This window comes from Notamacropus eugenii, chromosome 2, assembly GCF_028372415.1.
Source record: "Notamacropus eugenii isolate mMacEug1 chromosome 2, mMacEug1.pri_v2, whole genome shotgun sequence".
Classification (NCBI taxonomy): Eukaryota; Metazoa; Chordata; class Mammalia; order Diprotodontia; family Macropodidae; genus Notamacropus; species Notamacropus eugenii.
Genome location: NC_092873.1, coordinates 118737912 through 118753384, shown reverse-complemented (window position 1 = coordinate 118753384; position 15473 = coordinate 118737912). Strand labels below are relative to the sequence as shown.

The following is a 15473-nucleotide window of genomic DNA, read 5'->3' as shown; positions in this document are numbered from 1 at the left end:
CAAAGATTCTCTTTTTGCTTGCTCATACAAAGCCCAGTCTGTCAAGGACATTTATAATCTAGCCCCCAAATTCACTCCACCCAGACCATCTTACCTAGGTGGAATATTTGCTCTAACCCCACTATTGTTCAACTTCAGTAGGACTGGGTGGAGAATAGATTCTTTTGTATAGATTACTGAGAGCAGAATGATCTGGAAGTCATCGATCACATGATCAAAATCACAGTTCCCCAGCCCCTCATTAGAGAAAGTCCACCCCTCATTGTAAAATTCATTGCCTCATTAATTATCAACCAGAGTTGATTTTTACCTGTCATGGACACACCCTTTTCCAAAAGTATTTAGACATTCAATGACTTCCATTTGGTTACAAGAGAGACCATGGACCTCAATTTATTGATTATTTGCTAGCTTACTTAACAAACTGATTATTAATTATCCAGAAACTATCTCTATGGCTTTTCTTTCATTTCCCTATTTATCCTGTACATTCATTGCCTGCTTCATACATATTTGTTTGCATACTGTCTCCCCCAACAGACTGTGAGCTCCTTGAGGACAGAAACTGTCTTTTGCCTCTTTTTTGTATCCCCAGTACTTAGCACAGTGTCTGGCACATAGTAGGCACTTAATAAATGTAGATTGAATGACTGACTTGGCAAATTATGTCAGCTTGGGAAATTAGAACTAGGCTGTGAGAATAAGCAGGAATTTAAGATAGCAGTAAAATGGGCCACTGTCTACCTTGGGGCTTCATTAATCAACAGATGATGGAGAGACTGCATGACTGAGGGGGGACAACTGAAAGGTAACTGTCTTTAAGAATGATGGGAAAGAGGTGAAAGATTGAAATCCCCAACTTTTTTCCTTTGTGCCTGGTGTGGTCACAGGTGATATCCTAATACATTTTCTTGCTACTGCCCTTTAATTGCTACTCTTTCTAGATTAATTAGCAGAGGTATACCTCAATTTAATTAGTCATTAGTTTCATCTGGCTAGGGGAAGCTTAGGAGAGCCATGGCTTATGATTTTTTAAAAAATTAATTATTTGTATATTTGCACAAACTTCTCAAAAGGCAAAATATAACTTGATTCAGAAACCTTTTGTTTCAGGTGGAAGTGAGTCATTGTTTGGAGCCAAAGCAGGTGCCTGCTAATCAATTTCCACCTCCATGCTAGAGAAGCAAGAGATGGCAAAACAGCAGCCAAATGGAAGAACATTCCAGTTCAAAGCCAGGCCCCATGGTTGAGGGCCCCATCACAAGTGTGGTCTGGGAGAGTCAGTTCTGTCCCCTTCTATCGGGGAGGGAGGCAAGGTTCAAGAAGTTCTCCTCAGCCAAACTCTATCCTTTATAGCAACACTTTCTGATTGCAGAGGAATTATCAGGGTGGAAAACAAACAAACAAATTAAGTTTCCTTATTTTAAAACTCCTCAAACTCATACAAAAATCTTTCATTCCCACTGTTGCTATAAGTGGCCCCAATTTACCTAATAATTTGTTTTCTCTGTTTACATACCTCCCTGCTTTTTGTTAGCTTGTCTGAAAAGGTCTATTAGCAATACTCTGGTTTATAATATACATGTGCCTGAAACTACACATTTTTATTGGACAACTCAGGTGACATGCTAGAAATCATGGCCAATGTGTAAACTAGCAGGTAAGAGGCAGATTACAGAAATAGATTGATTACATATTTAGTAATTAGATTTTCCAGTAAAAAGTCATTTCCTTCTCTGCTTCCCCACAAAGTAGAGATCAAGTTTCTGTCACAAACTGTTCACAGTGAAAACAGCTATTTTATGAAAGAAGTCCCTTGCTTTTCATCAATTAGTTGGAATGTCATTCGTTTTCAGAGAGAAACACAAAACTTTGAACTTGGTTCTCTGCAGGAAGGAAAGGGGGAAATGAGCATCAGTTATCCGCAGAGGGATACCTCAATTTAATCAGCCAGGAGTTTCATCTGGCTAGGGGAAGCTTAGGAGAACTATGGCTTATGGATTTTTTTAATGAATTTTACGATTTTTAAAAAATGTGACATTTAGTTTGCATGCAAGATGGCATAACAGAATTACAATAATCTGGGAGTAGGTGCATTTTACTTTTGATGTAGAGCTTTCTGACATCTTTTTGTTTGTGAAGCTTGGTATTTTCCCATCACATAAGACAAATTTAAAAGGTCTCACTTTTATTTTGCTCAACTTTCATTTCTGTTACTAATTTTAGGAATATGAAGCAGTGACAGGAAATTGTTTTACTTGCTAATAAGAAAAAAAAGTGCCTGAACCTGGTAGTTACTTTTCTAGCTGTACCAGCAGCTAAGAAATAATGCCAGAAACACAGTCAATTTGCATTGACTCTAAGTGGACTTAAGGCAAAACAATGCAAATATGTCAAGTAAATTTAGTTTATAAATTTTTTTCCCATAGTTTCCTATGCTGTAAAGCCAAATGTCAAAAAATCAGTGTGCTATAACAAGCTTTTCCTATCTCAAGACTCATAGGTAGTGACTCCAGAATGCAAATTCTCGGCAATTATGAAATTATGATGCACAAAATAAATAAATTTGAAAACAAAATGAAACAGAAAACCAAATATACTACATATACATAATGTCTATGGGCCCTTGAAGATCTGAGAGCTGGACAAGATGAAATACATTTGTATATTTAAAACTTCACAGAAAGTCAGAGATAGACTTGATAGGTTTAGTACATTTGCTATCACTCAGAGACTAATTAGGTAGTTTATTTAGCCATGATATGGACCATCAACTATATCACTTGCAGACTAGATTCCATGGAACCCTAAATGGCTGACCAGGAGGCCAGAAACTTGGTGGGATGAGCCAAAGGCCTGGTTTGGAAAGAAACAGTAATGTCAACAGAAGCTCTTCAATTCTGGAATGAAGTAGAATTATCCATCATACTGAGCAAAGACAGATTTGGAGAACTGAATAGATGGCATAAGTCAAACAATGACAAAGGAAATATGGTACTGAAGGGGTGAGGGACATGGACCCCTAAAGGCCCTGAATTTTCCCATACATTTCAGCAGCCTATATTACTGGCGCCTCTGTCCAAGACAATTGGCCCACCCCAGCCCTCCTTGACCACATAATTAGCTTACCTGACATTACTTTCACTGTCATACTTGACCCACTCCAAACTACTTGCATATACAGGTCACTCTTTAATCCCACCTAGATCATCTAATTAGCCTACTTGATATTCCTTTCACTGTAGCACCTGGCTCACCCCATGCTATGTACCACTCCTCAATAGCACCCAGATTCTTTCACTGTCTTTTTTCTACATAAACATCAGTCTCACCTTCATTAAGTTGCAGGTTCACTAGGAACCCTGCCCGCTGCTATTGGCATTACAATAAACCTTGTCGCTTGATTGGAAGACAGTTTGTACACTGACATTTTGGGGTTCCCAGAAACCCCCAAATGCATCAGTATCCCAAGAAGACATTTGAAAAAAGAAAAACCCCAGGATAAATAAAAAGGTCCAAATACAGAGTCAAATGAACGCCACTAATTCATGTACTAAAAAAAAAAAATAACTAAAAAGTAATCCAAAAGACACCAAAAAGGAGGCAAAAAAAAACCCTCTGGCAAATACAAAAGTATTATCCAGATCATAAAGCAACTGAGGAAATAGCAAGACTAGGTGTGGAAAGAAAATAGACTTGCACAGTGGGAAAAGCAGTAATGAGACGAAAATGTCAATAGATACAAAGAATAGATCTACCACATGGCAAACACATGGAGAAAAATGAAAAACCCTACATAGTTTGCTCTTTAGTTAAGTCTGCACTATTTTTTGTAGAACTAAAAACATATTCAGAGAGATGGGAGGAAATAGCCATTTAAGTAGATGGACTTACTGTTTTCATTATGACTTTTATGGGATCCTCTGAGATCAGAGATCTCTTGCCACTACAGCATACTTTTCGAAAGAAGAAACACACAGCAAATAAGCATAACTGGAGTTCTACCCCTCTACCCCCCACCTCTGGATTTCAGGATTAATCTATCTTGTCTTTAAATTGTATCCTGAACATATCACAGTGAGATCGCTGGGGAATTTCTTTCATTTATTTACTAAAATGTTCTTCCTTACTAAAGAAAGCCTCTTTCAACTCAGAGCTCAACTGTCTAAGAGTTGAAGCACTGAAAAAACGTTCTCCTTGGTATGTTCTCTGAAACCTGGTTTACTGTTAACTCCTCTGCAAAGAGTTGGTTCATCATGAAAACAAAGGCGCTCATACAATCTGAGAGAAATAATTACTAATCACCACTGATTTGGGGAGATCCAAAGTTCCCCCCTTTTTCCAAAGTCCTCATTTCAAGGCTCAGCCTCTGATGACAATGAACAATTCTCCTCAATCTAAGAATTGCTACCCCACCCAATTTTACAAAGAAATTTAATCTAAGGTGAATCTCCCAGTCCACTGTGCTCTGCTCAGGTTTGGGTGGAGACATAAATTCTATAATTAGATTGCCCCAAACTGGGTAATTTAGAAGTAAACCACATAATCAAAGTTACATCCCTCATTAGAATAGGTCCACATCTCATTGTATATTCATTCTCTCTCATTGTTAACTAATCAGAGTTGATTGCTACTATCAGGAACACCCACTCTTCCAAGGGCATATAAACTGTGAACCCATAGCCATGATTGGTCCTTGGCATTCAAGAGTATTATTAATCTTTTATTAATAAAATGTTAACATTGTTAATAAAATGATTAATTATCCAGAAACTGTCTCTCAAACTTTTAAAATATTACTAATCCCAAATTATACCTTTTTGTCAAAGATCACATGTGCAGGAACAAAATCAGAAGGTGGGGCCTGCTTGGGTCCTTTATAGGTCACTGCAGGTCTCTTATTGGCCAACTCATCCAAAGCATTTGGACACAGCTGGCTGACATTGAGATTATCTCCACCGATGCCCGTTGTTGGAAATAGAGGGTAGGAATAGCCATTCCTATAACCAAATGTCTGGGTTCGGTGAAAGGTAGTTTTCTGAGGATGGAAAAGGAATCATTAAGAACACTACCACATGTGCATTTGTAACATATTACTGTAGAACCCATTATTATAAAAACAATTTTTATTCCTTGTTTTTAAACATCATTAAACTTCCATGGAGAAAGTGAACACAATTAAAAGATAATCACATTTTTGGTGAAATATTGAATTACTTGTCTAGGTTGCGAAACAATGAGGTAGTGATTGAGCTGAAAATAAGCCTTATAAAGTCCTGCTCCTTAATTTACAACTAGATCATCTTTGGAAACAGGGTAAAAAAGTGCTTTATCAGCTAAGATTGTGACCATTTTATCTCATAATTAATAAGGCATGGCATCCGTTAGGAGCAATATTCAGTAACCTGAATTGCTAGTTTTGAGAAATCTCTATTAATCTTTAGTTAAAATTTTTTTCTTGCCCACAGTCTAATCTCCTTGAATCCTGGCCTAATGTCTTTCAAGACTAGGGTATACAGCAGCTAGGTGGCACAGATGGATTACTTGTGCCTGGAGTCAGGAAGACAAGTTCATATTTGACTCTGCCTCAGTTTCCTCAGCTATAAAATAGGGACAAGAATAGCACCTGCCTCACAGGATTGTTATAAGCATCCAATGAGATATTTGTAAAACAGCGTAGTGCCTGGCACATAGTAGGTGTTTCCTTCTTTTGCTGCACTGGATTAAATATCCTTCTTATGAGAACTGGAGAATATGCAACACAACTCACAATAAGTCACTCTCAATAAGTTCTGCCTCTGATTCACAATGCATGGATAAGAATGTGATTTCATTGTTACAGGGAATTCCCAGATTCAGAAACCCTCTCTACCAAACCAGAATGGCATCTCCTCTGCAATATACGGTTTTGAGTCCTGCCTAGAGCAGGGATATCAAACTCAAATAGAAAACAGAACCCTGTGGGCTACATACTGACTTAGAAACCACAAATTAACATATCTATGTTGTATTTTTATTTATTTTGTTAGACATTTCCCAATGACATTTCAGTTTGGTTCCAGCCATACAAAGGAGTTTTGCAGACTCCTTGCAACCTGAGCCATGAGTTTGATACCTCTGGTCTAGTACTAAGAGATTAAATGACATACTCATTAATATGCATTAGATGCAGAAATTGAAACAAGTCTTCCCTGAGGTCAGCTCTCTAACTACTATATCATGCTACCTCATAATATATGACACAGGAAATACCCTACACTGGGTGCTACCTCCCTCGTGGTCAGATCAAATAAGATAATATAATGTATTTTGCAAACCATAAGGCACTATGTGAATGGTGGTGGTGGTAGTAGTAGTAACAGTAGCAGTAGTTGTGGTATCCATATTTCTATTCTCTTCTTCTATCTGTAAGGACAAATGCAGCATCTGTTACTTCAATTTGCTTTTTCCTTTTTGGTTAAGAGGCTTCGCTAATTTGTAATGTGCCTCAACTTTGAGTCCTCATGCAGGAACCAGGATAATTCTAGAAAAATGGCCTTTCAAGAAAAAAGCATATACTGTCATCACCTTGCCCTCCCTTTCACAAAATCTTTTCTGTACATTTCCACTAATGGCCCACAATACTGCAAATAGGACCTCACATTACTTTGATTCACTGCATCGTCATTGGTACCACTTAAATTATTGGTTTGAGTGCATAGTGCTAACAGTTCATTCTGTTTAGGTGACAGCAATGGATACAGCAGAAAGCCATTGCCTGATAAGTCACTCAAATTGCCTGCCTCTAAGAATGGCCACAGGCTCATATGCAAAAAACTTTCAACTCATTACTAAGTACTAACTCACCATCCCCAGCAAATTTTTAGCATCATTTTCAAATTGCAGAAAATTCAACTTGCATCTAATTCTGAAGGTCAAAGATGATCAACACAAGCAAGGACTTCACAATTTCCCTATAATCACAATGAACAAGGGGAGGGAATCCCATAATTTTTATTCCCTCACCAAATCTGACATCTAAGTGCAATACAAGAGAAATACATCGCCATTTTGTGCCATTGAATACAAAGCATTTCATGCACTTGGAAAACTCAAATGTAAAGTATGTACACTTTTGGCTCCTTCTGTGCAATCTGCTTGCTAAATGGCAAAAGAGACCTTCCAGGAAACAAAAACCCACCAATTAACTTGGTCAAGCAAAACTGGAAATTTAGAAAGGAAGCAACTAGTCTGCTATAGGAAGAGGAGATTCTGTCAGACAGTTTGATGTGAAGGTATAAGTGGATCAGGGATGGGGTCGGTATCTTGACTGGGGTAGAGGAAGGGACACACTGACAAATGGGGAAGGATAACATAGGGAGGAAGGGAAAAGAAAGTTCAAAGAGTATAAGAAATGTTGATGAAGAAGGAGATTTTAACATTAGTATACAACCAGTCAGATTAGTTTTCATCAGAGTGATTACTTTTTCCCCCTCTTTTACAGCTTTGCTTGACCAAGTCAATTGGTGAACTTTGTTTCCTGAAGGTCTCTTTTGCCTTTAAGCAAGTTGTAGATGGATGGGGCTGGGAGAAGACAGCTAGAGTTAGTAAGATGGAATGAGGCTAGCAGTCCGAAGGAAGAGGCATGGTAACTCACATTTTCTATCATGAATGCTTAAAGATTTACAAAGTGCATGTCTGTCAACAATCCTGTGAAGAAAGTGCTATATGTATTTAATCATCTCATTTTACAGGTGAAAGCACTAACAGAGGTTGGTAGGAAAGACTTGGAAAGGGGGCTTAGGTGGGGTGAAGACTTGGAGAGGCAGAGTTATAAAAATAATAGCTACCATTCATAATATGGGTTTACTAATTATTTCTCTCAAAACAACTTATTGAAGTAAGTACAACAATTACCGTTATCCCAGAGTACCTACCTCCTGGTTAGCCTATGGAGAAAAGAAAACTTAGCACCCTATCTAAGATAGGTAGCTGTTTTCAAGTATTTGAAGGTCTATGACCTGGAAGAGATATTGTATTTTTTCCATTTGGTCCTAGAAGGCAGAAGTAGGAGAAATGATGGATGTAGTGAGAAACAGACTTAGTCTTGATGTAAGGGAAAGCTTCCTAACAACTAGACCTATTCACAAGTGGAATGGGCTGCCTCAGGAATTAGTGGGTCCCCTCTCACTGGAGGTCTTCATGTGGAGGCTGGATGCTGAAGACGCCATAGAGAAGATTCTTGTTTAGATGTAATGGGTGCTTCCATCCCCTAGATTCTGTGATCCCCATTTTACAGCTGAGGAAACTGAAGCTCAGATGGGTTAAGGGATGTCACTTTGTGGCATTGCTAGAAAGGATGAGAAGCAGGATTTAAATCCAGATCACTCCACAGTCCAGCTTGTGCTCTTTATACTGTACCACTGGTGGAGAGGGCAGGCAAGGAATGGAGATGGAGATAAGAGAAGAGGTAGAGGATCTCAGAGACAGAGTTGGAAGGAAGAGAGATGGACGTGGGAGAAGAGAGATACAGGAATAGGCTAGGAATAGAGGGAGAGGAAGCAACAGAGTTGGACCTGGGATGAGGAAGAATGGAGTTTTGAGGAAAAAGAACAAGGTTGAGACTTAGGAGGGCTATGGGATAGGCTCAAATGAGAATTTATATAAATACCTTTACAAAAGGCTGTGTAAATGTCAATTATTAGTGTTAATGGATGGGGGAACGAAGATGGGAAAGAGGGAAGAAGCTAGGAAATAGGGATGGGGTTGAGGGAAAGAATGCACTGAATGGGAATGCATGGAGAAAGGGCTGCTGCTGGAAGAAGGAATGGGAATGAAGCCGGGAACTGCAGCTGGGGGGTAGAGATGGACCTCGGGGCTGGAAGATGTTCTGGATGGGAAGGGAAAGGTGTGGGAGATGGTTCTGGGAGAAGGGATGGGGGTCTGTAGAGAGAGCTGACTTTAGGCTACGAAAAAAGATGGGAGTTGGAGGAAGAGGGTTGAGGTTGGGGGGTGGGGGTGGAGTAGGAGATTGACCTGAGAGAACGGATGGGAGTTGGTAGAGAGGACTGAGGCTGGGGGTAAGCCTCGAGAGAAAAGATGAAGCCTATTTTGAATTTTATATCATGTTTCAGGGTATTCTCAATTTGAGAGGAGAGGACTGGAGGGGGAAGGAGATCGGTCTGAAAGAAGGGAAAAAAGTGGGGCTGAGGGCTGCATCTAGATGGTCGTGGGAGGATAAGATTGATTGGGGGAGAAGTCTACAGCTAGAGGTGGGAGACAGGTTGGGAGAAGGGATGGGTGGCGCAGAAAAAGACTTGGAGGAGGGATGCAGCTTGGGTAAAGGGAGGTGGAGCTGGAAGAAGGATAACGTCGGCAGCTGGAGGGGGAAGGTGGAGCTGGAAGCTGGGCTGGGCTGGAGAGGTACAGGGAATGGGCTGTGGGAGGCAAAGAATTGGGACTGGGCCCAGCTGGGGATGCTAGCTGCCCTTAGAAAAGGTGAGGAGTGGGAGTAGGCGTGCCGAGGCCCAGCTGGAGCTGGGCTGTTCCTCACCCTGGGGTCGCTGAAGGAGAAACCCGGCAGGAGGGGCAGCCCGTGCACAGGCTTGGACATCATCGCCACAGCCGCTGCCGCCTTCTAGAGCCCAGCTTCTGTCTATCCCGTTGCCCTGGCGACTGGAACTCGCACGAGGGCTGTGCAACCATGGCAACGCCAAACATTCGCAGGGCACTGAACAGTAGCAGACAGAACGGGGAATGACGTATCTGCGCCTGTGCATTCCGGTGGTGGCGTCCTCTTTGCACCCTTGTGAACCCCTTGAATAGGCGACCTTGCAGCAGTATGAGAGTGTTTTCTGATGCTGGATGCTCCGCACCAGTGACAGCATGGTGGGGTGGGGGGTGGGGGGATGGCCTTCTGCACGGAATTATGACATTTAGAGGAGTTGGATTTCCTTTCTTTTCTTTTTTAAAATTTTGATTATGAACTTAATAAGCTGTAAACATTTCAGTACACAAAGAAGAAAAGCAGAGAATTGTATGGGACACAATGAACTTCTGTTACGCAGTTTAAGAGTGTAGTAAATTTAGAATAGTAATGACAAAATTTCCCTGTTTGACTTGGTTCATTTTTTTTTTTAAGTTTTATTGATGTGTTTTGGTTTTACATTTACAGATCACTCCCACTCAGTGAGAGGCCTCCATAACAAAGAAATACAGTTAATTACACTAATAAAATAGTGACTTCATCTAAGTGTGCACATTTCACATCTGTAGCACTACCACCCCCATTAAAAAAAAATATTTTCTCTAAAAAAGAAAAATTTATTATGACAAATATGCATAGTCAAGTAAAATAAATTCCTTCAATGGTATACACAATATAGATGTAGATATAATTATATCTCATTTGGCATCCTAAATCTGTCACCTCTCTGTAATGAATAAACATTTCATCACGTGTCCCCTGGAATCATTAAGGGTCATTGTATTGATCATAATACAGCTTTCAAGGTTGAGCTTTACAGCGTTCTCACACAAAATTGTTCTCCTGGTTCCACTCATTTCATTATCAGTTTATTAAGTCCTCAAAATTGTTTTTGTAATTGTGATGTTATAAGTTGTCCTGGTGCTGCTTCCTTTATTCTGCATTAATTCATAAAAGTTTTTCTATGTCTCTTGAAATCATATATTTCCTCATTTTGTTCAACACAGCAGTATTCCATCATGGTGATCTATCACAATATATTCAGCCATTTCCACAGTTAATGGACTTCTTAGTTTCTATTAAATATTTTTGTTTATATATAAAAGTTATTTTCTTCTTTCTTTGATCTCTTTTGGGTATAGACCTAGAAGTGGTATAGCTGGGTCAAAAGGCAATCAATAGCTTTTCCCTCTGTCTCCCACTCCCATCCCACCTTTCCTTTTTGCTTCCTGTTACTAACTCCACATTCTTTTCTATCACAGCATTTCTGAAATGTGGCAAAAAGTTTAAGAAGCCCTGCTCTATTATAACTTTTCTTAAGAAGTGATGATGATAAAACAGCATTAAGTTTGTTGCCTTTTAAGTTTACCCATATTGTGTTGCAAACAACCACTAATACAATCTTTTCCCCATCTGTGAGAGTATCTACATGTTCACAGGTGACAAAACCTGAAGTCAAAAAAAATTTATCTCTAATGTTGATATTTGAAGGCATCAACCAACCATGGGGTAAAGGATGAGACTTTGTCCAGGGTTCCTGAAATTATATGAGTAGGTGAAGGCATATGTATTCTGCCTGTTTCTCATGTTATCCTGAGGTAATTGTCCTGCCTTTTTTTTTCTGAGCAAGAGGTTTGTTACCAAGTTGTGCACCTATATTTTTAAATGGTATTTGGGGCAGTTTCAACCTGTTGTTCTTAATCTCCCAGAAAAGGGGGGTGGGGAAAGAGAAGAAATTACTCTCTAAACTAGAGCACAGTGGGTTTTCAGTTGAATGAGAACTAAATTCCTGATGGTGAAAATTGATTTTGTGACTGGCTACTGAGGGAGGTTGATGGATGCTGTTTCACATTGGCTAGGTTGGAGGAAGGAGAGAAGGACCTTGTGGCGAATAGATTTTGATCTTGTCTGATCCACTTAATAACCTATTACACTCTTAAGTACACAATCAATAAATAGCATTTATTGATTGTGTACTATACATACATACATACACACATATACAAAATAAATAAGAAACAGATGTTAAGTATTGGAGGTAAGTGGGAGGGAGATTCAGGAGCAGGGAGGATCAGGAAAAGCTTCTTGCAGAAACTGATTCATAAGCTGAGATTTGAAGGAAACTACATATTCTAAGAGACAATGGTAAGCATGGAGACAAAAAAATGGAGTCCTTTATAATGAAGAATAAGAAGGCTAGTTTGGCTAGTCTAGGGTACCAGAATGAAAGTAATATATAATGAGACAAGAAAGATACTTTGGAGCCGGGTTGTAAAGGGTTTTAAACTCCAGAGGAGTTTATGTTTGATCCTAAGGCAAGGGTTGTTAACATTTTTTGTGTTCATCATGGACCCCTTTAGCGGTCTGGGGAAGCCTATAGACTCCTCATAATGTTTCTAAATGCATAAAATGAAATACATGAAAGTATAAAATATACAATTATGTTAAAATACAGTTATCAAAAAATTTTGTACCAAAAAAACCTCACAGATTTCAGATTTAGGGCCATTGTCCAAGAGGTAAATAAATAAACTGAACTTTATTGAAAAGAGGATTGACATGGTCAGTGCTATCCTTCTGGCATAACACTTTGGTAGCTGTGTGCCAGATGGATTGGAGAGAGAAGAGACTTGAGGGAAGGAGACCTATTAGGAGTCTACTGAGCAGGGAGGGGGGAGTTGAGAGAATAAGCATTTATATAGCATCTCCTATGTGTCACAGGTAATGAGGGTTTGTGAGTAGGGAGTGTGTGAGTGAGTGAGGACCTCTGAGTAGGAAGAAGAGGTTGTATGTTTGAGATATTGCGGATGAAGAAGCAACAAGTTTAGGCAAATGATTGATATGTAGGTTAGGAGAGAGTGAGAAATTGTGGATAACACGGAGGTGGCCAACCTAGTAATGGGAAAGATGGTGATTCCCCCTTTCTCTTCTACTACACTGCTTTTGGATTTCATTGGACCTTTCTACCATGCCTTCCCTTTTCAGGGTTTTCATTATCCTGAAAGATTGAATCTGCCTGGTACTCACATTTTTTGGCCCCTCTAATTGGACACTCTTGGCTATAGGTCAAGGCCATAGGCTGTAAGGCTTTTATTTAAGAAAAGGGTTCAATGTATTCTTCTCCCTATTTCCCACCAGCTACACTGCTTTTGGTGCTTTTGGACTTCTCTGGACTTCTCCTTCATTCCCCAGCACCTGGGTACCTCCCCTCCCTCCTCTTCTCCCTGTCATCTTCCTTTTGTGTGTTTTGGACATACTAAATTTGAGTTATCTGTGGGACATCTATGTCCAAAAGGCAGTCAGTGTTTTGGGACTGGAACTCATGAGAGAAACCAGGTCAACCTCAGGAAGATGTACATTCAAGGCTTGGGAGATAGTCTGCGTAAAGTTATAGAGATGTCAGATGGAATGTCATTTAAAGGAAACACCAAACATGGTAATTTCACAAGAATGTAGAATATGTGTAGGATGATAATATGCACTAAACCTAAAAAGGTAGGCTGGAACCAGATTGTGAAGGGCTTGAAAAGCCAAACACAGGAGTTTGTTTTTTATATTATATGCAAGAGGTAGCCATGGGTATTTCTTGAACAGGAGAGTAACCAGGTCAGACCTGTGTTTAAATTTCATATCCAGGTCCTCAACTCCAAATCTAGTAACTTATTAACTTTGTATGTTATAAATCTTAAACAGTTTTACTGCCCTCCTCCAAGGAATTAGAAATCACCCCATAAATGGGTAGGGCACAAGGTATGCCACTTCATTAAGACTTTTGGTAGATTCTTTAGTCTGTTCCTTGGCTAATTAGGGAGAAAGTGGAGGCAGAGCCTGGAAAGGGTGAGTCATCCTCATGGTCGTTATCCATTGTGGCACTGTCTTCTATTTAAGGAATGACCTATGTTCAGATAACTTTCCCCTCCAGAGAACAACGTGCTATTTAAATAGTTAACCGAGTGCTCTCTTATCATTGTGTGAAAGCAGAAACTAAGTCGAGGGCAAATGTGTGGAACTGGTGAATCTGGATAAGTTTTTGTAGAGACTGAAGTCAACCAAATGTGAGAACAAATTGGGATGAGAGACAGGATAATGTCTACAGGTCTGAAAGAATAGGGCAGGGCTTGGGAAAACTGTAGAAGCATTTGGTGTGATACATGATTTACTCCTACTTGTCCTCACTCCAGGACATTGATACAAAAAGTGTTTCAATACTTGATCACTGGTTGACCCTATCACCTGTACCCACCATTTCCTATCAATAGCAATGACCAAAGACAGGGTAAGAAATCCAAGATACTTCACAACTGTTGGTGGCAATATCTAAGTAATGACCTAATATCATGGATTTAGAGTTGAAAACAGACCTTAGAGACTATCAGGTTCAATCCTTTCATTTTATATGTGAGGATACTGGCACAAGATAGTGGCACATAGATTCAGACCTGGAAGGGACCCATGTCTGACCCCATTTACAGATGAGTAAACTGAGGACTAGAGAGAATAAATGACTTATGCCAGCTCACACAGGTAGCAAATGGTACAGCCAAGATTTGAACTCAGATCCTTTGACTCCTAAGCTACTTCTCTAGTGTGGAGAAGTTGGCAAATAGGGGATATGAATGAAAACTGCATAGAATGGGAAGTAATGAACGATTGTGATCTGCATCATGGGACAGAATACCCATATCAGTGAAATCACAGGCTCAAACCAGGATCATTAACAGACAGTGGTGACTTGAGCAGTCTGCCATGGGGCAATTAGATTTCAGAATATTGAAACTGAAAAGGACTTTGAAGATTTCAGAATACTGGATAAGCTGGTCGAAGCCTTCACTGCAAATGAGCCACTCCAGAGTGGCTTGCCCAAAGTCACACAGTTTTCTGATTCTAAATGTAATGCTTTCCCCACTATACCAGGGTGTTAACATGACTGGCCAAAGGGCACATGGCCCATTTTTACTTAATTGTATTTCTTTACCATAAGACAGAATTTGACAGGGAAGAGTGTAGAGTGTAAGTGACTTAAAAGCAAAAGGCATCAATAACATATTTTTTAAAACATTTTGCTCAAAAATATTTTTTTCCATCCTTTAGAAGTTTTCCTTTCTAAGGCAAAAGACCCAGGAACCTGCTTCTAGTTATAACTGTGTTAACAGTACTCTTAGGTGGACTTGCAAATACCCTGAAACATAAAATAAAATTCAAAATAGGTTTCATAAGTAAAGGGGAAATGGCCTTAATAAACAAAATGAAATCCATTAATGGACAAGTGCTAAGTGGCATACTTTGGACCAAAAAAAGCAAAAATACACGCTGAATAAGGTCCGAATAGGAATATGACTTATAGAAAAGGACCTGGCTATAATACTTGCTCACTTGTTGTATATAGGATGCTACCGAGAAAAAGCTAACCTCATGCTAGGATGTATCAAAAGAAATATGGCATACATAGACTGCAGAGTAGTCTTTCTTCTAGCCTTGGCATTAGTCAGATCCTTTCTAGGATCTGTCTGAGTATGGTGACCACACTCTATAAAGGACACTGAGAAATTGGAAAGTGTTCAGAAGAAAATGATTGAAATGATTAATACATTCATTCATTTGTTCAGTTTTTTAAATTAAATAATTAAATAGACTAGAAAACAGGTTCTTTAAAAGAAGATTTAAAGGAATTTGGGCTAGAGATTGCTTAAAGACGGACTTAAATGGCATCTTTAAGCAGATTAGAAGTTTCTCCTAGGAGGATGCTGGCAAGCTGTTCCCTATGATTCTAAGAGATTCAGATTTACCT

General features: G+C 39.5%; 1 protein-coding gene across 1 annotated transcript in view; it reads right to left on the bottom strand.

Moving 5' to 3' along the window:
• EFHC1 (EF-hand domain containing 1) overlaps positions 1 to 9715 on the bottom strand; it is an 86078-nt gene extending 76363 nt beyond the window's left edge. The window contains exons 1-2 of the mRNA XM_072642446.1: positions 9533 to 9715; positions 4817 to 5038 (exon numbers count right to left, since the gene is read on the bottom strand). Coding sequence (XP_072498547.1) covers positions 4817 to 5038; positions 9533 to 9595 — 285 coding nt within the window. The 5' untranslated portion in view covers positions 9596 to 9715. The remainder of the gene's footprint in view (positions 1 to 4816; positions 5039 to 9532) is intronic.
• Positions 9716 to 15473: the final 5758 nt, after the last annotated feature.